General features: G+C 52.7%; 1 protein-coding gene across 1 annotated transcript in view; it reads right to left on the bottom strand.

Annotated features, from left to right (window-relative positions):
- Nucleotides 1-3,192: 3,192 nt before the first annotated feature.
- POLR1A (RNA polymerase I subunit A) overlaps nt 3,193-24,949 on the bottom strand; it is an 83,788-nt gene continuing 62,031 nt past the window's right edge. Inside the window, exons 21-34 of the mRNA XM_058550761.1 lie at nt 24,555-24,637; nt 21,926-22,091; nt 20,807-21,028; nt 19,670-19,884; nt 17,506-17,673; nt 16,400-16,535; nt 15,761-15,918; nt 10,482-10,608; nt 8,965-9,075; nt 8,021-8,326; nt 6,687-6,887; nt 5,504-5,621; nt 4,847-5,011; nt 3,193-4,235 (exon numbers count right to left, since the gene is read on the bottom strand). Coding sequence (XP_058406744.1) covers nt 4,135-4,235; nt 4,847-5,011; nt 5,504-5,621; nt 6,687-6,887; nt 8,021-8,326; nt 8,965-9,075; nt 10,482-10,608; nt 15,761-15,918; nt 16,400-16,535; nt 17,506-17,673; nt 19,670-19,884; nt 20,807-21,028; nt 21,926-22,091; nt 24,555-24,637 — 2,277 coding nt within the window. The 3' untranslated portion in view covers nt 3,193-4,134. The remainder of the gene's footprint in view (nt 4,236-4,846; nt 5,012-5,503; nt 5,622-6,686; nt 6,888-8,020; nt 8,327-8,964; nt 9,076-10,481; nt 10,609-15,760; nt 15,919-16,399; nt 16,536-17,505; nt 17,674-19,669; nt 19,885-20,806; nt 21,029-21,925; nt 22,092-24,554; nt 24,638-24,949) is intronic.

Below are 24,949 nucleotides of genomic sequence, written 5' to 3'. Positions count from 1 at the left end.
GCCTCCTTTGAACCCCACTCTGTCCTCGCAGACATCTACCATGGCACCACGAATGCTTTATCACACACACACTCGCCTACTTTTTGAAGGCAGGGATCAGATCTTAAGATCTTAGTGGGGAAACCTGGCACCAGCAACTCACTCCTTGAGAAGTCATCACACCAACAGCAGGTGATGGTGACTTGGCACAGTTTAGGGCTTATTCTAAGTCAGTGCTTCTCAACCTTGCCGCACATCAGACTCTCCGCAGATCTTCTAACGCCCAGGCCACACACCCCGGGCCAATTAAATCAGCACCTCGGGGAGAGGGGCCCTGGAATCAGTCTTTTTAAAAGCTGCCCCGGTGGTTCCAATGCACAGGGCTGAGAATCTCTGTTCTAAGTGGACTTGGGGGCTTGATGGTGTAGGAATTTTGAAATTTTGACAGTAGCTATTTTGGTGGCTGTGATTGAAGTAGGAGCCCTACGTAAGTGAGGCAGGAGAGAGAAAATTGCACCAGGATTGGGAGACCTGCGGAGGGCCCAGCACGTCCATCATCTGACCAGCATCACCTCAAGCACAGGCGGTGACTGCCTCACCCTCCCTGCAGTCCAGGGCCGCCCCACTCAGGGTCTGCAGAGTGAAGTCGCTGATGGACAACTTGTCACCTAACCAGCCTTTAAGGACCAGTCTTTCCTATTTCACGAGCATTTTCTAGACTCCTACAGCCCCCAATTCAATTGTAAACTCAAAATTTTAAGACTTGCAAGCAACAGAGAAACACTTCTTAAGTGGTTCCTAACTCTCCGTAGGTGCAGACCACCTAAGGGCCCCAACATCTGATGAAAACACAACCCAAATCAAATCCACAGTGACAAGCCACCTCACACCGTCAGGATAACCTATATATACACAACAACCATCCACATATATATAATAAAACAGGAAATACCAAGTACTGGCAAGGGTGTGGAGAAATCAGAACCCCTGTGAGCTGTTGGTGGGAAAGTAAAATGGTATAGCCACTGTGGAAAACAGTATGGCAGTTCCTCAAAACATTAAAAATAGAATTGCCCTATGATCCAAAAATTCCACTTTCGGGTCTAAACTGAAAAGAATTGGAAGCAGGGACTTAAAGAGATATTTGTATACTCATGTTCACAGCAGCCTTAGTCACAAGATCCCAAAGGTGGAAGCAATTCAACAGATGAATGGATAAATGAAATACGCTACATACAATAGAATATTATTCAGCCTCAAAAAGGAAGGAAATTCTGACACATGCCACAACATGAATGAACACTGAGGATATTATGTTAAGCAAAATAAGCCAATCACAGAAGGACAAACACTATATCATGCCAGTTACATGAGGTAATAGTCAAATTCAGAGACAAATTAGAATGGTGGTTGCCAGGGACTGGTGGGAGGGAGGAATGGGGAGTTATTGTTGAATGAATAGAGTTTCAGTTTTGTGAGATGAAGAGTTCTGTGAATGGATAGTGGTGATGGTTACACAATAGTGTCACTACTTACTGTGTGTAGTTCACAATGCTGAACCCACACTCAAAAACGGTTAAGATGGTAAATTTTGTTATTTTACCAAAATTAAAACCCAAAACCCCACAGCCTAGTCTGGGATGGGTGCACATGAAGGAGCCAGCACTTTCATAGAAAGTGGTTTATCAGAGTAACGGTCTGAGGGAGCCCTGAAAGGACCAGTGAGGCCTGGGAGGAACCTACAGATATTCTGTACACATATTTGGGGGTAACGGACATTGGAGAGAAAGGAAAGTTTAAGTTCCAGCCTGGGAACGGGAAAAGGTGCTTCATCCATTCCTCAGTTTTCTGAATCAGACAGAAAATGTCTCAAAGACTCACGGGGGTACCTGTGGGATTGCTGGCAGTGTTTTTGATGAGAACGCAGAAAGGGGAGATTAAAAAAAAAGTTAACTGTTATAAGTAAGCAAGTAGGTAGGACGTTGTCACATGAAGCTGCAAGGCAGGGAGGACATCCAGGAACTGTGGCCTGCTATGGCACCTCAGGTTCCGAGAGAGCCCACAGCTCCCATGAGGTGTGTGAACCCCACCTGACAATCACTCCCCATTCCACTTTGATTAAAAAATAATTATGCAGCTTGATCTACCCTCTTCATCGGATTTGACTTGCACCTACTTGTGGCTCTTTCCAAAAACCAAATGTTCCCTCAGAGAAAGAGCATTTACAATACTGAGGATATTCCAAAGAATATGCCATCTTAAACGGCAGAGAAGGCCAGCCCGGAGGCTTCTGAAGAAGGAGAACCACCGGAGTGTGTAAATCCTGTATGGGGAGCAACGTGAGATTCCTGGCCCATCAAGATGCGCAAGCTCTGAAATGTCTGTTTACAAACCAGGTGTATCCTGGGAGAGAAACACGCGGAAAACAGAGTTGCCCAGGAAATGCGTGGACGGATCGGGAAGGAAGGGCAGGGAGCCATCACCTCACCTCCCAACACAGGTCAGAGAGCTGACTTCAACGTGCTTGCTCCACCTGCCTAATTCTGGGCTTCCTCCTTCACCTTTGTGCTCTCAGTGGGGCTGAGCCACAGAACTCAGTGCTTCTGCCAATCCTTGGGGCCACACAACTTTATGCTCATTCATACACCGGGTTACCTTGTGATCTCTGAGGACCCTCTCCCACAGTTCTAGTGTGAGAGATCAGCAAGTAGTGAAGTGGCTCTTTAACGCCAAGAATGCACACCTTAGCCTGTGGTGCAGGGTTCCATCCTGAACCTTCTATCTGTGCCCCTCAGAAGCTGTCCCTATTCCTCTGTACCCAAGCCCTGGCAAACCCTGTTTCTGCCACGTTTTCCCCAGAGCAGGCACAGGAGGCACAGGCTGGGTCCCGCTACATATCTGGAGGGAGCAGTGTGGTCACTCTCCCCAGGCAAGGCCTCTTTCCCACCCCAGACATACACAGCTCCATCCCACTGGCTTCTGCTCTCCTGGCAGCAGCTGGCTCTGGAAGGCGGACACCTCAGGGGCAGACTGGGATCTGACAGGGAGGCTGACCTCTCCCCCCACGTCCTCTACCAAGAAGAGGAAGAGGAACCTGAAATGTGACTGTGCTGAGAAATCGCAGTCCTGGACTCTCAAATCACAAAAGCAGAAACCACAAACCAAGGGAAAAAAAAAAAACCCCAAGTCTTCAAAATTTTTTTCCTCACAATAGCTAGTTCCAGTGACATTTATTATTCAGTTTGAGTTGGAATAACATTAGACAAAAATAGAAACAGCCTCTGGTTTTACAAAGCCTTTGTACACATCCTCTGACTTTTCCGTTCATGCCAGGGGCCCCTGCTGTTGGTGCCAGAGGTCAAGGGAGGCCAGATGACCCTGCAGAGACGGACACAGGCCTCAATGCTGGACTGAGCAGAGCTGGGGAGAGACAGCCAGACAACTCATTCAAACGGTGCAGCCCACTGGTGACTCGGGGTTTTATGTTGCGGGGTGAGCTGCTGGGGCCCCAGGGAAACCAGCCTCAGACTCAGGGCTGAGCTGGTCTAGAAGCACATGTGGTCACATGGCTGCCAGCAGGGCCAGGGCCCTGCCCCAGGCACAGAAGTTGGGTGGGCAGGTCTGTGCCATCCTGTGCTTGGCCCAGGGAGAGAGCTTTGAACAGAGACCCTTTGGGAACTTTGTCCCTGGGGGCTGGTGCAGCCAGGCGAGCAGGCTATGGGGCAGTAGGCTCCATGTCCCTGCTTGTCGTGAGCCCCCCAGAATCCTGCCTGCAGTTGCTGCCACTGCTCACAGCAATGGGACCCCGCCTCCTACCCTGGAGGGACCAGGATTTCGCCTCTGAGGCCTCCTGCAGCACAGGGGAAGGCCCGGCCACTTTGGAGGGACTCGGGGACTTGGTGAACCTTGTTCATATCTGACATGGGGAGGGGCAAGGATGAGCAATGCTGCCACTTTCCAGGTGAAGTTGGCCCAGCCCAGAGGCCAGCTGCTTTTTGGACCCCCAAAGATCACTGCTGTGCTCTGCACTGTCCCTGTGAAGTGCTGGTGACTCTGTTCTCCCAGTCCTCTCATGTGAAGGGCAGGCCAGGCCAGGCCCTCCCCCAGGTCCTCCAGACCGTCCTCCAGGCCGGGCAGACGGTGCCCAGGTGGCTGCTATCTCAGGGGCTGCTTGAGCTCGAACAGGCCCGTCCCACCCTTGACAACCTTCCCAACCACGAGGCAGGCTGAAGGGGACCTCAGCTCATCGTGGGATCCTAGGAGAGACACAAGAGCACTGTTAGGTGGTTGAGGGAGAAGTTGGGGGAGGAGTAACGGGTTGGGAGGGCTCAACACTGAGGCTGGGTGGATGGGGCACCTCGGAGGCCACGAGGGGTGGTCCCGAGTCTTGGAGGCTGACAAGATCATGTAAGGCAGCATTGCTTCCACATATGAAAAAGAGGAAGGTCCTCTTCCCTTTCCTTCAAAACGCAGAAGCAGGGCCGGCCCCATGGCTTAGCAGTTAAGTCCGTGCGCTCCGCTGCTGGCGGCCCGGGTTCGGATCCCAGGCGCGCAGCGACGCACCGCTTCTCTGGCCATGCTGAGGCCGCATCCCACATATAGCAACTAGAAGGATGTGCAACTATGACATACAACTGTCCACTGGGGCTTTGGGGAAAATAAATAAATAAATAAATAAAATTATATTAAAAAAAAACACGCAGAAGCAGCTTTCTCGTCTGCCCACCCCTCCCCAGCTGCCCTGTGCAGCGAGATTCCAAGATCTTACTCGCGTGGAAGGTGTATGCAAAGGCGCCCAAGGGAAAAGCCTGTTGGCCCAGAGCAGATTCAGGACAGGAAGATAGAGGGCACCTGCCCGTGCACTGACCCATCATGGTGGCCTGCTTCAGAAACTGGAAGCTGGTCTCAAATGTCATCTGCTGCAGAGGGGAGGAGTTCGACCGGATCCCAAAGCGATTCAGCGGCTTGTAAACGCCCTCGAAGCACATGTAGTCAGCAACCAGGGAGAGGTGGCGGGGGTCGACTGCAATGCCTGTCACATGGGCAGGACATCAGGAAGGATTAAGCAGTAACAAGGGGCAGCTGGGGCAGCGTCACCTGAGACAAGTCAGCGCATGTGCTCGGATGTCAGACGCCAGGCTCCACTCCCAGCTACTTAACCCCTAACCTCGGTTGGGCAGCCCGTCCCTTATCCATGGTCACTATCACTACATCTTGCTCTGTGCTTCCATCTAACAGCACAGGAAACAGATTCCAGGCTTCCAGGACACAAGAACCTAACAGCACTGTTTTCACTTGGGAGGATGGGGCCATGTCAACAAACAGGGGCTTCCTCAGTGGCCAGCAATAACAAACAAGTCAGGGGGCCTTGGGGACAGGACTCACTGCACAAGACTGCAACAGAAGTCACCCCCTCTCAGGGTCTCCTACAGGCTATGCGCTCTCCGCGCACGTATTTCAGTCCCCCTGTGGCACCGAACCATCACACTGGGCTCTTCAAAGTGCGGTCAGCAGCTCCTCTTACCGTACACAGCAAACACGTCCTTGATCTCCTTCTCGATCACCCGCAGCGCGGCCTCGATGCCGTACGTGCTGGCCATTGCGTGGATGTCATTGGAATAGAGGCGGCGCAAATCCAGAACCTGAGGGAGGAAGGAGGGACTGATTTGGAGGGCCTGGCCTTCTGCTCCCTCCTGCAGGCATGTCCCACCGGGCTGCGCTCTCTGTCTGGCAGTCAAGTACAGCTGATGACAAAGTGGTCGCGAGGTGGCCCAGGATTAGTGAAAGGAAACAGTGTAGGCAGAGCTGCTGACAGCATGCTGGCCGGGCCCCAGGTCTGTCTTGTCATTACCAGAGCCGAGATGACTTGGTGCCCACTTTAGAGTCAACAGGAAGAAAGGTATTTTTTTGTTTGGCTCCGCACTATGGCAGGTCACACTCACGGGAGACAGCGGAGACTGGCAGCTTGCCTGGCCTTGTTTAAACAAACCCCATGAGCACGACACGGAGCTCGCCCCGTCAGTGGCTGACTCAGGAGGTACGAGCCCTTCCTGCTCTGTCCTCTGGGGAAGCATTCGGTGCAAGGCTCCAGGGCAGAATGGGCCTTGGTGGGGGGAGAAGTGTACGAGGTGGGAGAACTTTGTCAGCTTGATGCAGATGAGGGGAGAGTGGGCTAGAGGAGTCCCAGCTCCTCAGTGTTCTGTGGGGAAAACACTTATACCCAGGGGCTGAGAGCTTCTCAGAAGGTTCTGGGAGACTCAGTGAAGTGGGGGAGGGACCAGGAGAAACAGCTCAGAGGAAAGGACAGACCATGCTGGGGGAGCAGGTGGGACAGGAGCATACGGGCCTCTGCGTTGGGGGCTGGGCCTAGGCCACCTCTGCGCCCAGGGCCTCCTTTACCAGATAAAGTAAGCAGCCCCCAGGCCAGTGACTCAGCAAACTACTTCTCACAACTCTACTTTGGGGAGGGTTTAATTTCAAGGAAAAGAAATTATACTTAAATTAGTTTGGGAAACTCTGGGTTAAAGTTAAGCAGGTTTCTGTACTACAGGCCTTAACTAGGCTCACATGCACCGTGGATCCCAGGAGCTGGCCAAGGCACACAAACTGGGTTTGGGGACACTGGGCAAGAAGAACGAATGGCTCAGGCAGGGCAAGCCTGAGGATACTGTTCCAGGCCAGCAGACACCCGGAAAGGGGACACACACCTCGGCGTACTTGAACAGCTCTGGGAGATTGATGCCTTCTGTGTTTAAGAAAAGCTCCTTCTGGTTCTTGTTGGTGGTGGTTTCATTCAGAAGGCACCTTGTGATGCCCTTGGTCGTGTAGACGACGGCATCATGGGCCAAGGATACCACCAGGGAGCTCATGTCAAAGTTAATCTTCATTAGAGGGAGCTTCACCGTCACCTGCAAGAAGAAGCAGAGCTGGGCCTGGGCCAGGGGAGACAGCCGCCCCCAGCCACTCGAAGGGTGCAGAGGCCCCACTGAGTCAGTTCCCTGGGAGACTCCTTCAAAGCCCTCTGAGGAAACACCTAGGCAGGGGCAGGTGGCCCTGGTGGGGGAGCCGGGCGGGTGGGTCTGCACATGTGAACACTGTGGGGCTTAACCCACCACACAGAGCAGACATTTCCCAGACCGGGGTGAAGATAGTGGAGCAACATTTTCATAGATGTTGGCGAGAATGGTGACGATCCTGTCTGCCCAACACTGCCCTTGATACCCTTTCAATCACCACAAAGCGTCACAGGCGTTGTTTCATGTGTGTGATCCTGGTCAGTGATTCTTATCTAAACTACCACTTGGGAACCACTGAACTGGATCAAAGGAAAGGACGAAAAAGCCAGTCTGTGTGTAGACGTCCAGGCATCCAAACCACCAGCCTTTAAGGGAACTGTGCAATAGCGAGTTGGTGACCAGGGGCTGTGTGTGTAAGGAATGACGTATTCCACTTGCTTCTACAACAACTCTGATATATGTTGACACACCTGCTATACTGAGGATTACATGAGGCGACGTATTTGAAAGTGCCTATAGGGCCTGGCAGGTCAGACCCACACACACACCATTCTTGAAAAATCAGGGAGAACTGGCCTTCTAGGGGTTTGAAAGTCAAATGTGTGGGGCGGTGACTTGGGGCAGAGGGTCCACAGCTGTCACCAGATTCTTTGAGGGATCTGGGATTAAAAAGGGAGCAACCAGGGGCCAGCCCTGTGGCTGAGTGGTTAAAGTGCCACGCACTCCGCTTTGGCGGCCTGGGTTAGCAGGCTCAGAGCCTGGGCCCAGGCCTACTCCACTTATCAGCCATGCTATGGAGGCATCCCAAATACAAAATGGAGGAATACTGGCACAGATGTTAGCTTAGGGCTAATCTTCCTCAAGCCAAAAAAAAAAAAAGGAAGACTGGCAACGGATGTTAGCTCAGGGTGATTCTTCCTCACTAAAAAAAAAAAAGAGAACAACCCACTCTCACAGACCCCAAACAGCCGCGGCCCGTGCAGGGAGGAACCCACTGCCCTGCCCCGGCTGCACACCACACTGACCTGGCACCACAGGCTCTCCTCCGCGTCGTACTGGTAGTCCTCTATGAACGAGTGGGACTCACGCACGGCCTGCACCCTGCGCTCCATGGCCTCGGCTCCCTGGGGATCCCGGCTGCGGGTGGGTTTCCGGGGCTGTGTCAGGGGGTCAGCAGGAGGCGAGTCCTCCTCGGGGCCTAAGCCCATCTCTTGTTCCTGCTCCTGGGCCTTGTGGGGGCCCTCTCCACGGATGGGGCCTTCCTCCTGCACATCGTCGTCGTCGTTTTCCTCCCCCTCTTTCTCCTCCTCTTCCTCGCTCTCATAATCCACCTTGCAGGGGACGAGCACAGGCTGTGTCACTAGGGCCCACAGTCTATCTGACCTTTGCCTGTGGAACCAGCTCCCCCTGCAAAGGCCTTACCTGACGGGCCCACCTGCCTCAATGGCCTGGGCTGCCGTCCTCCTTTCTCCCGTTGGCCCTTCCCCTGGGTCCCCAAGCCCCCTCGGTCCCCAAGCCCCCTCCTCAGAGCTCACGCTCTCACTTTGGGCTCTCTTCCCTGTGAATTCCCTCAGCCCCTCTAAACTGCCCTCTTTCCTTGCAGCAACCATGACAGTAGAGGACTGGTTTGGGGGAGGGGGGGAGGTATTATACTTTCATGGTAAAAACAGGAGGCAGCCTGACTTCGTCTCCTTGCCAAAGGCCTCTAGGTCCTCAAATCTGATTCAAATCCAGGGACAGCCAGACCCAAAGGGCAGCCCTGGGATGGACCCCGCCCAATTCTTGCCCTGTGAACACCATCTTCCCAATCGAGAGGTGTACTGGGAAGGCTGGTCTTGCTTCAAGGTTCCTGATGGGTCCCAGCATGAGACAAAGGTGCGGCCTTATGCCCCAGGTGATGACCCCTCAGGTGTGACAGAGACGGAGGGACGTGGCTACAAGCCCTTCAGCCCTGGCAGAGTCCGCTTACTTCCTCTTCTTGCTTCTCCTTGCGTTTGGCGTCAGAGGCATCAGCGTCTCCCTCCTCAGCTTCAGCGTCCACAATGTGCCCCTCCTCTTCCTCATCCCCTTCCTGCTCTCCCTGTGGTTTGCAGACAATGAGGAAGATTAGCTGCAATAGCCAGTGCGTGGTGAATCCATCTATCCACCCACAGCCTATCCACCCATCCACCCAACTACTCTTCTACTCACTCACCCATCCAGCCACCCACCTGCCTAGCTACCCGTCCATTCATCACATATCCACCTACCACGTTCCAACTATCCATCTACCTACCCTGCCATCTGTTCTCCATCTACCCACCTGCCCACCCAACCTGTCCCTCCAGTATCTACTCTGAGCTAGTCCTGGATTCCAGGCCTCCTCCTCTTCAGTCTTCATCTTTACATGAGCCACCAGCAAAATCTTGCATTTTTGAAAATTTTTTTAAAAAATGCCAAAGCTTTCCAAATCATTAAAAGACGACAGTACAAAATATTGTTCCAAATATTTCTGTTGCAGGTGAAGTGGAAGAGAAAGGGTTGTCTTGGTGGAATATTAAGTACTTTAAAAACCAAATATTTACATCTTTCTCCTTCTGACCTTGGCTCCTAGTTTCTTATAGTCTCCTTCTGGGTGATTTAAGAATTAAGACAGGGCAGCCTTTTGAAGACAGTCCATGCCCATCTGTGCTTGAGTCAGCCAACTGGTAGACCCCCAGGGCAGGAGACCCTCATTTTAGGGAAGAGGAAACAGGCTGAGACAGAGGAGGTGACACAGCTGAGATCACAGAGCCGGGCAGGGGCAGTATCGGTCTTCATTGCAGCCTCCACCGAAGCAGCCCCATCGCATCGGCACAGCCCACTGCTGCACAGCCCCACAAACTGCTGGCTCAGACGACACTCAGGGACCTGCCCCACACTGCCCCTGGGTCTCTTGGCAGATGAGGTATTATCATTCCTGAACTATTTTGCCTACAATGGCTTTTCCCTGGCTCCCTCCTTTTTTGTCACTGCAGCCCAACATCCCTACTTCAAAATGTCTTTCTGGTCCCTGCCAGTACCCCGTGGGCCTTGGTTCATCTGGCCTAGGTAAGTCAAAGGCAGAGCAAAATGAAACCAGAAACAGAACTTCCAAAAGCCCAAGGTGCCATTACTTTGAGTCTATCCTCAGGATAAAAAATCACTTACAGAGGGGTCCTTGAGAGCAGGCAGATAGATGACCTGGGGCCCTCACCCAGGGCCAACCAGACCATGCTCTCTGGCGGCTTCCCCCGTGTGGCCCACCACACCCAAGAAGTAAATGTTGCTTCTCGGCTCTCTCAGAACAGCAGATAAATGCTAAGGTAGGTGGAGAGATGGGCCCACACCAGGAAGGGGCTTGAGGAGCACTGAGAACAGTCACAGGCTTTCCCAGGAGAGAAGAATAAGTTAGCATCCACCCTATGCACTTCCCAGCCCTGGGACCCTCTGTGACAGGCCCGAGGGGCCCCTGGGGGACTCACTCACCCGACTCCTCTCTGACTCCCCAGCGCTGTCTAGATCCCGCTGGGTAGCTCTTCGAGTGTTTACGCTTCTGAAAGCTGATGCTTTACTATTCTTCTTTCTGATGGATTCCATCAGAATTTTAAAGAATCTAAAATGAGAAGAAAGCCATGCAGCCCTGTTCAGTACCAGCATCTCCACTCTCCCCTCACTGCGGGGGCAGGATGTTCTGTCCAAGATCTCTCACCCATCTAAGGTGATGTTGGGGATTTATACATGAGACGGAGACCCAGCCTCTCCTATCAGCTCACTTTTTTTCCCTCTTGCTGTTTCTGAACAGCATATGGCATGTCAGTAAGAACACTGCTCCACAACCCACCAGGCCTGGTCTGAATACGAGCTCTGCCACTCCTAGGGTGCGTGGCTTCGAGTACTACAGTCTCCCGAGCTTTAACTCCCTTGTCTGTAAAATGTGGGTGTTAATATGTATCATGCAATCTTGTTTTAAGGATTAGAAACAACCCTACATCTGATACCTGTCACAAGGGCCTGGCAGAGTGCGTGCTCAGTCAAGGACAGTCGTTGGTGCTGTGTGGCTATCGTCTAACAAGAATGGCAGAATCTACAGTAGGAGAGGGGAGTCCAGGCCAGGACTGGAACCTTCCCCTGCCCGCTGCATTTCCGGAAAATGGCACTGCTTGGGCCTGACAACTCCTGTCTCCCAGGTGTGGGAGCCCCAACAATTTGATGAAAGAATTAAGATGCCCAAGAGTTCACCAGAATTTCAAAGACAGTGATAACTTACTTTGTGGCAATAAATCATGTTGACAGGTTAGAATCAAACCAATTTAAAAGAACCAACTTGAAGCAGAGCCTGGGGGGGCCTTTCCTGGCCTCTGGCCCCTTCCTCTTAAATTAGCTATTTTTATGCTACTTTAGGGTCTCACCCATCCCCCGCCCCTCTGCTCCTTTTTTCATATACAGTAGTCTCCCCTTTTTCATGGTTTAGTTTTCCACGGTTTTAGTTACTGGCGGTCACCATGGTCTGAAAATATTAAATGGAAAATTCCAGAAATACACAATTCATAAATTTCAAATTGCACGCCATTCTGAGTAGTGTGATAAAATCTTATGCCTCCCTGTTCTGTCCTGCTCAGGACGTGAATCATCCCTTTGTCCAGTGGATCCACACTCTATATGCTACCCACCCATTAGTCACTTAGTAGCTGTCACAGTTATCAGATTGACTGTTGCGGTACCGCAGTGCTTGTGTTCAAGTAACCCTTATTTTACTTAATAATAACCCCAAAGTGCAAGAGCAGTGATGCTGGCAATTTGGATATGCCAAAGAGAAGCTGTAAAGTGCTTCCTTTAGTGAAAAGGTAAAAGTTTTCAACTAAGAAAAAAAAGTCGTGCTGAGGTTGCTAAGATCGACGGTAACTTTTTTACAGTATATTGTTATAATTGTTCTATTTTATTATTAGTTGTTAATCTCTTACTGTGCATAATTTATAAATTAAACTTTATCATACATATGTATGTACAGGAAAAAACACGGTATATATAGGGTTGGTACTATCTGCGGTTTCAGGCATCCACTGGGGGTCCTGGAACGTATCACCAAAGAGAAGGGGAGACTACTGTAACTTCTTGCCTGTCTTCTTCCTCAGGCCGTAACAGCACACCAAAATGGACTGCTTTAACTATATAAAGTGTCATCATCCAGCCAGCCATCCTGTATTCTCTGAGTGTCTCTAATGTGCCCACCATGTGCCCTGGGGGCAAAGCAGGGATGAAAAGACAGGAGCTTAAAGCCTTAACTGGAGAAGCAGGCAGGGCAAATGTTTACTATTTTGCTCATTAAAAACAAAAGGTTATCACTCTCCCTATTATTATTTTTAACTTTACACACTACATGGTTTTGCTCAGGCTCCTCACTTACTAATCCAGGGCAGGGCTTGGTCACCAGGCACTGGGGACAGGGACAAGAGGACCAAATCGGGGGAGGGCAGGCTTGACTTTAGATACAATCTCACTGGGAGGAGGGAGCGGAAGAGATGTTTCCGAAAGAATGGGCTCAGGTTTTACGCCCCCGTTCTGCCAGAGGAGGGCCTTGATCTCATCTGTACAGTGGGACCACTCCCACTGCACGCTGAGCCTACTGTGCTAAGTGGAGGACAGAAATGAGACAGAACAGGGGTGCAGAAGCGTCAGCCTGCTGCCCGCACAACACAGGAGCCCTCTCTGCCGGGGGCTGCTGCTCAACTCACCAGGTTCCCCTGACCTGTCACTCATCAGAAGCTCCTCTCCCAGCATTTCAAGTTCTCCACAATGTGCCTCAACTCCAATTATCCATCTGCTCCCATCAACCTCTGTGCATCCTTTGGGCTCTTGCTCTCATCCATTCACTCTGTCAGCAATTTCCCCAGCCCTTTATCCACCCGCTGGGTAACTGCAGTTGTAACTCCCCCGAGAGACCTTCCCTAATGCTCCCAGTTGGGAATCATCTTCGTGAACAGGACTGGTGAAGAACATGGGAGAAGGTGAGAAAGCAGAATAAACACGGGACCAGTAAGTGGGAGACATGTTACCAGCGTGCTGAGTTCTCCTGGGGGTGCAAACAGTTTGCCCTTCTGTGATTTTGCCAAGAGCAAGGGAACCAAAGGCCCACAGTGACTGCTCTGTGAGGATTCTGCTATTCGTCTGACTGTAGCAACTGAAAGGGAACAGGAGGGGTAGGCTGCAGAGAAACGTTCCATCCCACACAAATAATTACAAACAGAGAATATGACCCTTGGCTGTTTCCGAAAGTGCCTGGCAATAGCTCCACCACCCGCTGTTTGCAAAGTCAGACTCACAGAAGCTGTGTCTGCAGACTGCCAGCTTGATCACTGCACAGCTGGGGACCGGAGGCCAGAACTTACACCCCTTGACTCCTAGCTCAGTGCTCTTTCCACTTCACCACGCCCAGCCCACCCTCCAGATAATTTACACAAATATCGAAAGTAACAGGTGCCAGTACACATATTTATGGGACCTTCAATGCTTATGTCTCCATCTGGGGAAATGCCTCTGTGTATCTATTTTTTTTGTTTCCTATCTATGTCAAAACAGCCTCATGATTCCATAGCTGGGACAGAAGAAGGGAAGAAAGGGAGGGAAGGGGGGAAGACAGAGAAGAGGGGGTGGGAGAGAGAGGAGGGAGAAAGGAAGGAGAAGCAGCCTCTTGGGGGGAGGGTTGCTCTTTGGAAAGCCACTCACATTTCCTCCTGGTCTGTAAGAGGCCTTCTTGTGGCTGCATCGCTACCCAGGCCTGACAAAGGTAGTGCAAACCACACCCCAGTTCACAAACTGCTCCTGCTCTCATCTTTGGCCCATTCTGCTTAAGTCACAGAGTGGCTCCACCAAGAGCTACTGCACATGCCTTGTTTATCACAGCTTTTCAAGTGCACAAGCAAAATACAAACCAGGAGTTGATAAAGTACTTCACTGCTGGGAAGAAGCCAGGGCTGTCCCACACCAAGAAGAAATTTTTAAAAAGTGATGGATTTTCAATTCCCCAAGATAATGTAAGTAACAAGAACTCTAAGCACAGCCTGACACACGCCTCACGCTGACCTACCTGCAGGCAGTCCTAAGCCTCAGGTGCACAGAAATGGGGCAGACCCGCCAACTCCACCTGCTCGTGATAATTCTCAAGAGGCCACGTGATCCTAATCCCATTTCTCAGAGAAGGGCTGCCTGGCCAGCACAAACACTTGGGCACTTGGGAGTTATGTTCCTCCCAGTTAATTAATGAGCCAGCAGGCTGGTGCACAGACAGGTCTCCTGTGACATGGCCCAGCACCACGAGCACTAAGCCTGCCTGATAGAACGAACCTTCTCCACCCAGGCAGATGGTGATACAGGTGTTCACAAGGCCCAGCCAGCGACAACTTCACCCTGGGCTCACGTAAACCGGGGCAGGGTCTGCCTGGTCAATGACCCCTGTCCAAAGAGCTGAGTCACATCCAAGCTCATTCACCACAACACCCACCATCCTAAACGCCACCTGCTTAGAGGGCCGGCCTGCAGCCAGTTCACATCTTCAGCTGAGAGGCAAGAAGAGGGCCAATGGCAGAATAGTCACTTTCTCCTGGCCACGCTGCCTCCGTGACATGACTATGAGTGGGCATCATTCAGTAAGTGTTTGTGAGATGACTGAACGCAGTGGACCTTCTGCCTCTACCCTGCCATCGGTTCTCTACTTCTGAGCAGCTCTGGAAAGACCTGAGAGCTGGTCTAGATTAGAGGCAGTGGTTAGTGGTCTGTGGCTGAACCCTGCTGACAGATGGGATCTATTTGGGCCTTACCAGGCTTTTAAAAACATATGAATTAGTTGCTGATGTTTAAAAATTAGGAGACTTCTTATAATAACAAAAATAAGCAACCAAACAACAAAAAGGCAGAAAAAAACAAGGGTTGGGGGGCTTTCTTTTTTCTTCCCAATCAGAAGATCTGGCGCCCCTAGCCCACATTCCTGCCCCTTCAGGCAGGTTCTGCACGCTCCGCCTGCCCGGAGCCTCCCAACCTGCCTCACTGGTCACTGTTACCTGCAGGGCCCGCAACCATTTGAGTTTACAATCCACCATCTAGGGTCAGCTGATAGTCAAAAGTGCTTCATTGGCTCTTTCTGGCTTACTCCAGCCCCAATAAGCCCACCCTCCTACTCCTGTGCACTCAGCATTGTGGCCTGTGGTTTTCAAATGTCCAAGAGTAACTTGAACTTGAGAGAAAAAGGAAGCTCATAATCCCTAACAGAAGGGAATCAGAATTTCTCTGTAAGAAGCTGGAGGTAACCCCAGTTATAGAACTGGGGTTTAGGAGCAGCATGCCACCAGTATACTACTCATTATTAAGAGATATAAATGTATCAGGAACCACATTATGCTGCCTGGAACCATCATGTCAAAAATTAACACCACATGCTGGTATGACACACAGCAGCACCACTAGGATGGGGCTCCATTCTCTTTAGGTTCACATACTTCCATGCCTTAAGGCATACAAACCCAAGAAGACAAGAATCATCAACCAGAGACAAGAAAAGGTTCAGGGAGTGGTGGGTGGTTGATGCAGTCACACTCACAAGCCGGATTAGGGGTGAGATTTCCAGATCGGGCTGCAAGACCTGCTGTTTTCCTAAACACTTCCCTTGAAGGAGGACCCGTTTGGACAAATACACCCTTTCTCCAGGAGTCCTGTGGCCTGGAGTGCTCCAGGTCAACAACAAAGCCAAATGACAACGTAGCTTGTGTCCTGACCTTGTTTCCATGAAGTGCAGGATGTCCTCGGGTCTCAGGCACTTCTCCTGCTGGTAATATGCATGTGGCAGAAACTGAAATCGCAGCTGGTACACCTGGAACTTATTCTGCTTTTCTCCCATAGAGAAGGACTCCTCGACATCAATTTTCTGCAACACCTAGAACCAGACAGAGAGAGAATCCAACTTGCCCAGGTCCCAGGGGACTGTGCATAACAAGTAGGTTATGGGAAACTCAAGGGTTTGCAGGGACCGGGGCTGAGGCCACCGGCCAAAACCCCAAAGAAACTCCAGTGAGCTTTGCAGGTGTGGATCCCTTGCGGGGACAGGGGCCCAAAGCTGGCAGGTCACCTCAAGAAAATGGCCCGAGGCTGCAAGGAATGAGTTCCAATGGGGCTGGTAAGCTGACCTAGGAAGCGTTTTTATTTTTAAGGCACGTGAGAATGCTCTGGAGCTAATGATTACTTTTAAAGCTTCCTGATCCATCCCTGCTTGGCATCCGGCAGAGAAAGCTTCCCTCTCATGAATGGAAGTCTGGGCCCAGGGCCTGAACAGTCAGCAAAGTCTGTTCTTCACTGATGGGAGGATGCAGGAAAATGCCTCCACCCAGTCTGCAGCCGGGTCCCAGAGAGACAGTTACCTCCCCTAGGCACACTCTGGTGAGCTGCTTCTTCAGGCTTTTCACTCTCTTCAGTGCTTTCTTGGTGTTGAGCACAGGCACGCTCATCATGGGTGTCTTGATGTTGGCGCTGGCCACCATGAGGATCTCCCTCAACCTGTCATAGAACCAGGACACATCTGATCATGAGAGGTACTCAGATTCCCTATTTGTGGGAGGCCTTTCTTGTAAAGATGTCAGAGATGTTCTGGGCTCTGAGCGAGACCCTGGGATCTCGCAGGGAAATATGCTGGATCAGCGTCCCAGCTCTGGCCCCACGTGTGACAGCGGGCAACTCTCCTGTCAGTTTCCTCCACTGGGCGTGGGCTCTTCAAGGACAGGGCTGAGTCTTATTCTTGTTTCCTATCATATGTGTCTTACATACAGCAGGTGCTTACTAAGAGCTTACTGAATGAATGAGAGACGTGGGGAAGGTAACTAGCATCTGCAGTGCTCCTACTGGGTGCAGGCACTGTGCTCCAGGCCTTACCCATAAGCTCAGTGAGCCTGCACAGCTCCACTGCATGGTTGGCCCTGGCCTCCTTACCACAGGCGAAGACGCTGAGGTTTGGGGAGCTGAGGAACCTGTCTGAGTCACTCTGCTAGAAAGTGGCAAGGCCAGGCATCGAACGCAAGTGGGCCTGACCACCACACACTTTCCTCTTGCCCAGCGGCCATCATCCTGCAGAGAGTGTACATTTACCTGAAGGGCCAGGACCACTGTGGGTCACACTGTAGGTGAATAATGCCCCCGGAATTGGGCCACTAGGTGGCCCTGCAGGGAGCTTGTTAACAACATCCATGCCTGGGTCCTGGCCCCAGGAGTGTGCAGTTTCACAAGCATCCTTGGTAACTCTGATGTAGGAGCTGGCAGAGGGATAAATGGAGATTCTAAGAGACCTGGGCACTGATCCAGCCACAGAAACCAGTCAGGCTCCAGAAATTCCAACCCTGATCCCCACTTTGATGAGACCTGGTCACACTCACACACACACACACACACACACACACACTCTCTCATTAAATGACTTCTTCCCCAGGAAGGGGCTAGGACAGACCCCACCCCATGCACCCTTGTGGCCCTGCACCTTGGAATGCCCAGGGTGACGTTCATCTCGCCTCTGCCGGCAAAGTGGAAGGTGTTCAGGGTCATCTGTGTGGAGGGCTCCCCGATGCTCTGGGCAGCCAGCAGCCCCACGGCCTCACCTGGGTCACACAGGGAGCGCTGCCACTTCAGCTGCAGCAGGGTCCTCAACCTGGAGACAGGGCAGGGGACGGCAGCACTCAGGAGACAGACACCACCTGTCCGCCTGTCAGGAGCTGTGGATGCCATCAAAACCAGGGTGATGGAACTATTACCTCTCCCTCTTTCTGGGCTTGTTTTTCCTAGGCGAGTGATCCTTCTAATCCTTAAATTCCCACTGGCGACCCTGGGACATCCAAAATCACATGGCACAGACCCCAGCTGGGGGCTGAAGCTCTGGATGTCCATGCTCGGACTGTTCACGTTCGTCCTGAGAATGTCACGTGTCCACTCTGCGCCAGCTACCACAAGCCCCCTAAGCAGTGAGGATTTCTGAGCTCGCTGTTCACATTTTCCTGTGTTAATTCTTTTTTCCCTTCTAGATTTGACAATTTGGAGAGGGCTTAAAGCTCCCACTGTACAAACCAGGAAGACATTCGCTAAGCAGTTATGGGGATGTGGGGGAGGAGGGAAGAGGGTGTTCATTTTCTTAATTAGTACAAAAGACCACGTGGAAATACGCAGCTACACGATTCTGTAATTTACTAGCCATCCTTCCTATGAAAGCTGGCCCTTTTAGGACAGCCACAGCAACACTGTACGACCCACCACACGGAACAAGGAGGGGACTCAACAAATGGAGACTAAATGGACACACGTGTAAATGCAGGGGAAAGGAATAAAACTACATTTCCACGCAAGTTCTTAAAAGTCAGACTTTTCACTAACCTGATGGGTCTTCTCTCCCAATTACTTCAAACCAGTGAGGTTTGAGTGCACGTCAGTATTCCCGACAGGAAAACCTTCAAATACTTCCAGAACTCGGGAGTTGCACTCAGAGCTTGTTGCTTGCTAAGAGCTTCCCTGCAAGAGCCACTGAGGCAGAACTGCCTCCTCCTCTTGGCCCTCTGAACCCACACGATGCTTCCCTAAGCTAACCTCCTCCTCTTCTCATGTAGCACAGCTGGAGGGAGGCCTGATGTGGTCCTCCTGAAGGTAAACGCCAGCATCTGAGCTGCAGGGAGCGGGTGAAGGGCGCAGGGGGATCAGGGTCTTGCTCTTGCAGGAAAGCCCTGCTGGCAGCTGTGATAACCTGGCATGATTCAATCTATCTGGGAACCTCTGAGGCCTGGCTGGAGAGACCGCTTTAAGGGGCAAAGAGAGCCCTGTCCCCACCTCCAGGTCCTCCACTCGAGTGACATCTTTGCTCATTTGCCTTTACTGATTCCCATCTCTTTGCTCAGTCCCATGCCCTGGACCCTGCCAGCCTCTCCACACACATCCCCGAGTTTCACCTGGTGAGCAGCCAGGCTAAGGTGGTTATCTCGGAGATCTTCCAGCTCTGCAGGCAGGCTTAGAGAGCTAAACAGGAAGGATCCCCTGACAACTGCCCCAAGACCAGCCCCACAGCAGGCACTTTGATGTTTTACTTGGTGTAACTTGGCTCTGGTTAATGCCTGGCTTCCCGTCCGCATACACTACAGGATTTTTTTCCTGTTTAGTTTTTTACTTTTATTTTTTGTGAATAAGTCCAAGCTGAGGACTCCATGTGGTCCTTCTTCCTTTAGACTTTGAAACCCAAAGCTCAAAGGATCATGGAGTAATCAGATCCAACCCCTCATGAAAGGCTGAGACCTGGTGTCACAGGGCAGTGAATGATGTACCCTGGGTCAGAGTCAGCAGCCAGTGAACGGCGAACAGATTCCCTGACTCTCAATTAGCCACGTCCACCACACCAAACTCAAGAGAGAGATCTTCTGCAAGGCTCTGTCCCAGCAGAGCACTTTTCTCTGTCTTGGCCCAAATGGGGGGTCCCCTCCTGCCTAGCTGCTTTTGCCTGTCCTGGAGCCCTCAGGTTTACAGTAAGGTGCCCCTTCTGTTTCACTTCCCTCCCTCCTGCTGGAGTCTCAAACCCAGGAGACTGCCCTCCTTTTCCGGAGTGGGTAGGGAAGGGCCTGAGAGGCAGATTCTCCTTCTGCACATGATGTGCAACAAATCAACGTCATTACCTGTCAAGAGAAAGCCCTGTTTTCTCGTAACTCTTCTCTGCTTGAGATGCCCACTCACAACTGTAGTCATCCACCTTTTTTTCAAATGTTTCCGACACCGATGAAAAGTAGATGTCCGGGCGCCAGACAGACAAACTGGGGTCAGGACAAGGAGCCGCCTTCTTCTGGTATTTCCTTCGGCTCTGCTCATCTAACTCAGCCCACATCCTCAACATCTGAAAGGAAGGAGAGGCCTCAGCTGTGCTGGAAGACACCAGGACTGGGCTTCTCTTCCTGGGCCATCCAGTAGGATAAGGAAGATGAAAGACACTGGCTTCAAATAAGAGGAGGGGCAAGAGACAGAGACCTGACTGCAATGAGAAAACCCTCTCAATAGTTAAAACAGGGAGAAACCAAATCCATCCCAGGCACACTGCCTGACCATGACTCTGGGCTCTTCGTCCTGACCTGTCCATTCAAGCACAGGTAGGGCGACCATGTGAGTTACTGTCCAAACTGGGATTCTTTTACAGTAAAATGGCTCTCTATTAATAACAATGCTAGGATGAGAGGCATTGCCAGGACTGTCCTAGGCCAACCAGGACACAGTCACCACGAGCCAGGTGGCTGTGCTGGATCCGTTTGTCCCTCATCCAGGCTTTCACACACTCGATGCCCCAAAGCTGTCCCACATTGACTGCTTCAAGTGCTCCCGCCTCCCAGGTCCCAGCTGTGTTTGCCTAATGGGAGGTCCCAGCAGCAGAGGGAAAGGCGGGAGGAGAGAGAAGCCAGGCATTTATCCTCAGCCCTCTCTGAGGGGTCTGTGAGGAGGCCACGCCCCTCTACTGAGGGCTCCCGTCAAGTGGCCTCTGCCCACAGCCACCCTCTCCACTCCCGGTGACTGCTCTCCCTGTTCCTTCCCGCCTGGAGTGGTGAGGAGCCCAGGTTACCAGCCCGTGAGCTTCTCCAAACTCTGCCCAGATCTCTGTAGAGTCTTCTCCTTAAATTCCTATTTGGGTGCCACTTGTCTCCTGACTGAGCGGGAATGAAGCCGGCTCATATCGTTATACCTTCTATTAGGAAAACCCCTCATTTCCTCAACCCCCGACAGAGGCCTGTATGCACAGGCACTGGGGACACAGCCGCTCCCCGCATCACCTGCTGAGTCCCAGGGCTGCGGCCGTTCTGGTTCCCACCCTCGAGGTTCAAGGCTGTCACGGCTGCCTGAATTTTCTGAGAATAATTCAAGAAGGCGCCTCGTCTCAGCAGGGTGTTGGGATGCTTGCTCTGCCATTTTTTGATGGCTCTGAAGTGGTGGAGAGCTTTTTGCGGATCTGCTCTAGATAAAACTTCATGGAGATGCTTCGATTTCATTATCACCTAAACAAACAAAACACATACACAGACGCCAAGAGGTGAGGGTGTGACACAAGGGCCATGTCACACAGCTTCACGGGACCAAGGCGGTCTGTGTAGAACCCTCACGATGCCTCTCAGAGGGGCTGAGCACCCACTGCTAACCAGGGCCCTCGCTTTGTGTGAACCAGACTTGGGAGCTGGTGGTCTCAGGAGCTGAGGGGCTCACGGAGGAGAGACCGGCACATACAGAGCCCCTCCAGAACACCAGGAGTTTCTGGGAAGAAAGGAGGAGGGGAAGTGATGGCCAAGGCTTTAGGACAGGTGCCAAGATGGAAAGGAGCCAGCATTGGAATGCAACCTTCAATTCTGCCATCTGCAGTATGACCTTGAACAGGTCACGATGGTTTTAGTCACTCAATCTGCAAAATGGGCTGACTGCTCCGTCAGTGGTGATGGTCACTCCTGGGGCAGTAAGGTAAGGCATGAAGACCACAAGTTGTGTATCAGAGAGGCCTGGTTCAACCCCTGGCTCTGCCACTCACCAGCTAGTCACTTCAGCTCTGATACTCAGTTGCCCCAGCTGTAAAATGGGCAGAGGAATACCTCCTCCCCCAGGTTGCAGTCAGGCTGAAACCAGACGGTATCCACAGTGCATTTCAGTTTAGGGCCTGGCACATGGCAAATGGCCCCAAATGCTGGCTGTTCTACAAAAGGGTGTGCCTTTCCGCCACCTCACGTGAGTCAAGTCCACAGGGGAGCTATGAAAATGTCAAGGGTTTCAAGGCATCGGTTGGTGCTTTATCAACTCTTTCCACTCTACTCTTCACCAGCTGCTCTGACCGGGTGGCAAAGCTCAAGGTGAGGGGCCCACACAACTCCCAGCACCCCACCCCAGGCTCCGAGGGCCTGTCACACTACCTCATAGTTGCTGGCGAGGAAAGGGAACTGCTTGGGCTGGAGGAACTGCGTCTTGGGGATGTCCAGGCCATCCTCCCCGTACAGGAACTGAACCACGCTGCCGTCGCTGTCGCGGACTGTCAGGTCGTACTGGACGACCAGCCCCTCCAGATGTTTGATGATGCACCTGTACGGAGACCTGGCTCAGGGCTGCTCAGGGCTCCCCAGGCTCCCCACCTCCCAGGGCAGCCTCTGCTGGGGCCTGGGGACAGGGGAGGGGAGGGGTGGATGGTGGAAGGTGGACTGCCGTTCTGCAGCCAAGACTCCACAACAGGCTGGCTCCGGCGCCCCAGGCTCTGAGCTGCAGCATCTCCTGGCCAGCGGCTGCACTTCCTAAGGGTTTTCCGGGGGGAAGAGGCTACAGTCGTGTGACTTGGGAGGTTGGCTGCCACTGCTCGACCTTGGCTCCCGTCTCCAGCCCCAGCAGCTGGGACTACTGCCTGCCCTTTCACTCTCCTGCATCGAAGAGCTCCCCAGGGACCAGCGTCCTTACACCCACAAGGCAGGGAAGGCAGTGGGGCTGTCTCCCCACCCAATGCTTCCCCAACACTGTCCATCCAGAGGTTGTCAGGGATGCTGAGGGGACATTAGGAACTAAACGCTAATGCGATCACCCTAACCCAGTGTCCTTTTTCCTCAGGCCTCTCAGTGGTCAGGTGCCTCCCTCAGCCTCTCTCCCTCTGCTGCCCTGGTGCTGGCTCCTTAGCTTACCTCTGGCCACTCTGCCTCGGTTTCCCCGCCTGCCACCTTAAAGAGGAGGTTTCCTAGGAGCCACTGTTCCCTCAAGCTCCAAGGACAGAGCTCAGCGTTGGTCACCACTGTCTTCTTAGCACCCAGCCCAGGGCCTGGCAAGGTAGGTGCTGAGCACCCACTCTGCTGAAAATGCTGACTTGGTCGTCAGCCCTCCGCTCTGCCTGCCTCACCTCACAGGGCTCCAGCTCTCAGCAGCAGCAAGCCTGCATCTCCATGCCTCGTCTCTAGGGCTCCCCTGGAAGTGATGATCTGAATATCCGTCCTAGCGCTGCCACCTCACGCCACCCACACTCTCCTCTCTGGGGCGTCTGGCTTTCTGTCAACCACGCCACTGTGCTGCCACGCAGGTCTGAAAACTGAGCAGGGTCTGACGCCTCGCCGCCCCCCATTCCTGCTATTCCAGCCAGTTGCTCCACGTCTGCTTCCTCTTCTCCACTGCCACCCTCTGGAAGCAGCCTTCCAACCAGGCCTGGGCCTCTGCCACAGCCGTGCCGGCCTCCTCTCGCCCATCCTGTCTGAAGCCTTGCACTCGCCCTGTCCACCACGAACCTCCACTGGAGGATGGATCCCAGGTGCTTGTGCCCTCTGCCCTAATGGCTGCTACTCTTCTGTTCCCGTCAGGATCCCTGATGCTCTCCTTCCCCTCCTGCATTCAAATGGCCTCAGGGACTCCCGCCTCACACAGACCCCCCACTTCCCTCTAGACTTATTTGATCATTTGTTTGCTAGCTTTTTCTACACTACACACGTGTTCTTGAATGATTTCAAAGGATAGAGGTGGGGTATAACCCCTGCTCATGGAAGGAACTGGCCGTGTGATCCATGCTCCTGAAAGGAGAGCTCCCCAACCTGGCACTGCCAGCCCTGCAGACGGGCTCCTCACTGACAGGCCACCCGGGTGTGTCTCCACCCCAAGCCCACACTTCCCCTTCCCACTCGCCCCCATGGGCTGCAGCCTTGGGCGTCAAGGGGAAGGGACCAAAACAAGGGACGCAGCTAGGGGAAGTCAGGAGCTGAGAAGCAGGCGAGAGGACAGAGCAGGAGCAGACAGGCAGAACTGTGAGGGGGAGAAAGAAAGGGGCTCTGCCTCCCTGCCAGCAGTCAGCTGGGTTCCCTGAGAACGGGACCTAAAACCAGGCCTGGGAGGCGAGGGGATTTATTTTTGCTGTCTCCTCCATTTCCCACCACCATTTCTACCAGCACAGGCCCTCTGGGCTCAGACAGAACCATTACCAAAAAATCCCCACAGCAGAGCCTCCCCATGCTGTACCCCAAGGGAGGGGGGCTGGAGCACAGGAATCTGCTGCCCCATCCTGCTGGGGCACCCTGGAGTCAGGCCTTGTTCAGTTTTAAGCTTCATTACCCCACTTGCCCAAACAGGCCAGTGACAGTGGCTACTTGTTCCCTTTTCTCCTAGAAAGGAGAGAAAACAAGCAGGTCTGGGCTGAGGAACCCCGATGTGACACCTGCATTCAGAAGGACAGTAACTCCAATTACAGACTCACAGGCAGGGGTCAGGCCTAGAATCCTCTCTACACCGTCCCAAACTGCTGAGCCCTCCCAGGGCCAAGGACGAGACCTTTCTCTGTATCCACAACCTGCCCCAGGGAAGGGCACGCTGCAGAACACAGGGGGCTTTTGTACCAACCTCTGAGCCCATGCACTACAAATCCTTGAGAAGGGGAAGAATATCTGCTATTTTCTGTCTCAGGCCAACCATGGATGTTTTAAAGAATTGTTTTCATCCAAGGGAATCCTAGGTGAACTGTCAGGGAAAATGTGAAGGATGATGGAGGTGAAGGGTCCTGGGGCACTGAGCCACCCGGGCGCTCTTTACCTTTGGAGATAGCCAGAGCGGCTGGTTTTCACAGCGGTGTCGACCAGACCTTCTCGCCCTGCCATGCAGTGAAAGAAGAACTCCTGTGGGAGAAGCGGGACCCAGGTCCCAGAGGTGGCAGTGAGGTTGGTATGCTTCCTGCAGGGCAGCTCAGGCCCACGCATCCACTGGCCCTGCCCGATCTCCTAGGCCTTGGCTTTGACAGTTCCCATGGCCCCCAGTGACTTCTGCCCTCCCGTGGGTACCTTTGTGTTATCCTGCCCGAGCACAGAGGGACAAGTGGATGAGAAGTAACAGCTCCTGTTTACAGAGACCAGGTGCTCTAGCTGCATTCATGCATTCTCATTCTCAGTATCATACCCCACACCCCACGGCCCATGTTCCAAACAGAAGCG

Source organism: Diceros bicornis, chromosome 12 (assembly GCF_020826845.1).
Source record: "Diceros bicornis minor isolate mBicDic1 chromosome 12, mDicBic1.mat.cur, whole genome shotgun sequence".
NCBI classification, from domain to species: Eukaryota; Metazoa; Chordata; class Mammalia; order Perissodactyla; family Rhinocerotidae; genus Diceros; species Diceros bicornis.
This window is presented reverse-complemented; position numbering and strand designations above follow the sequence as displayed.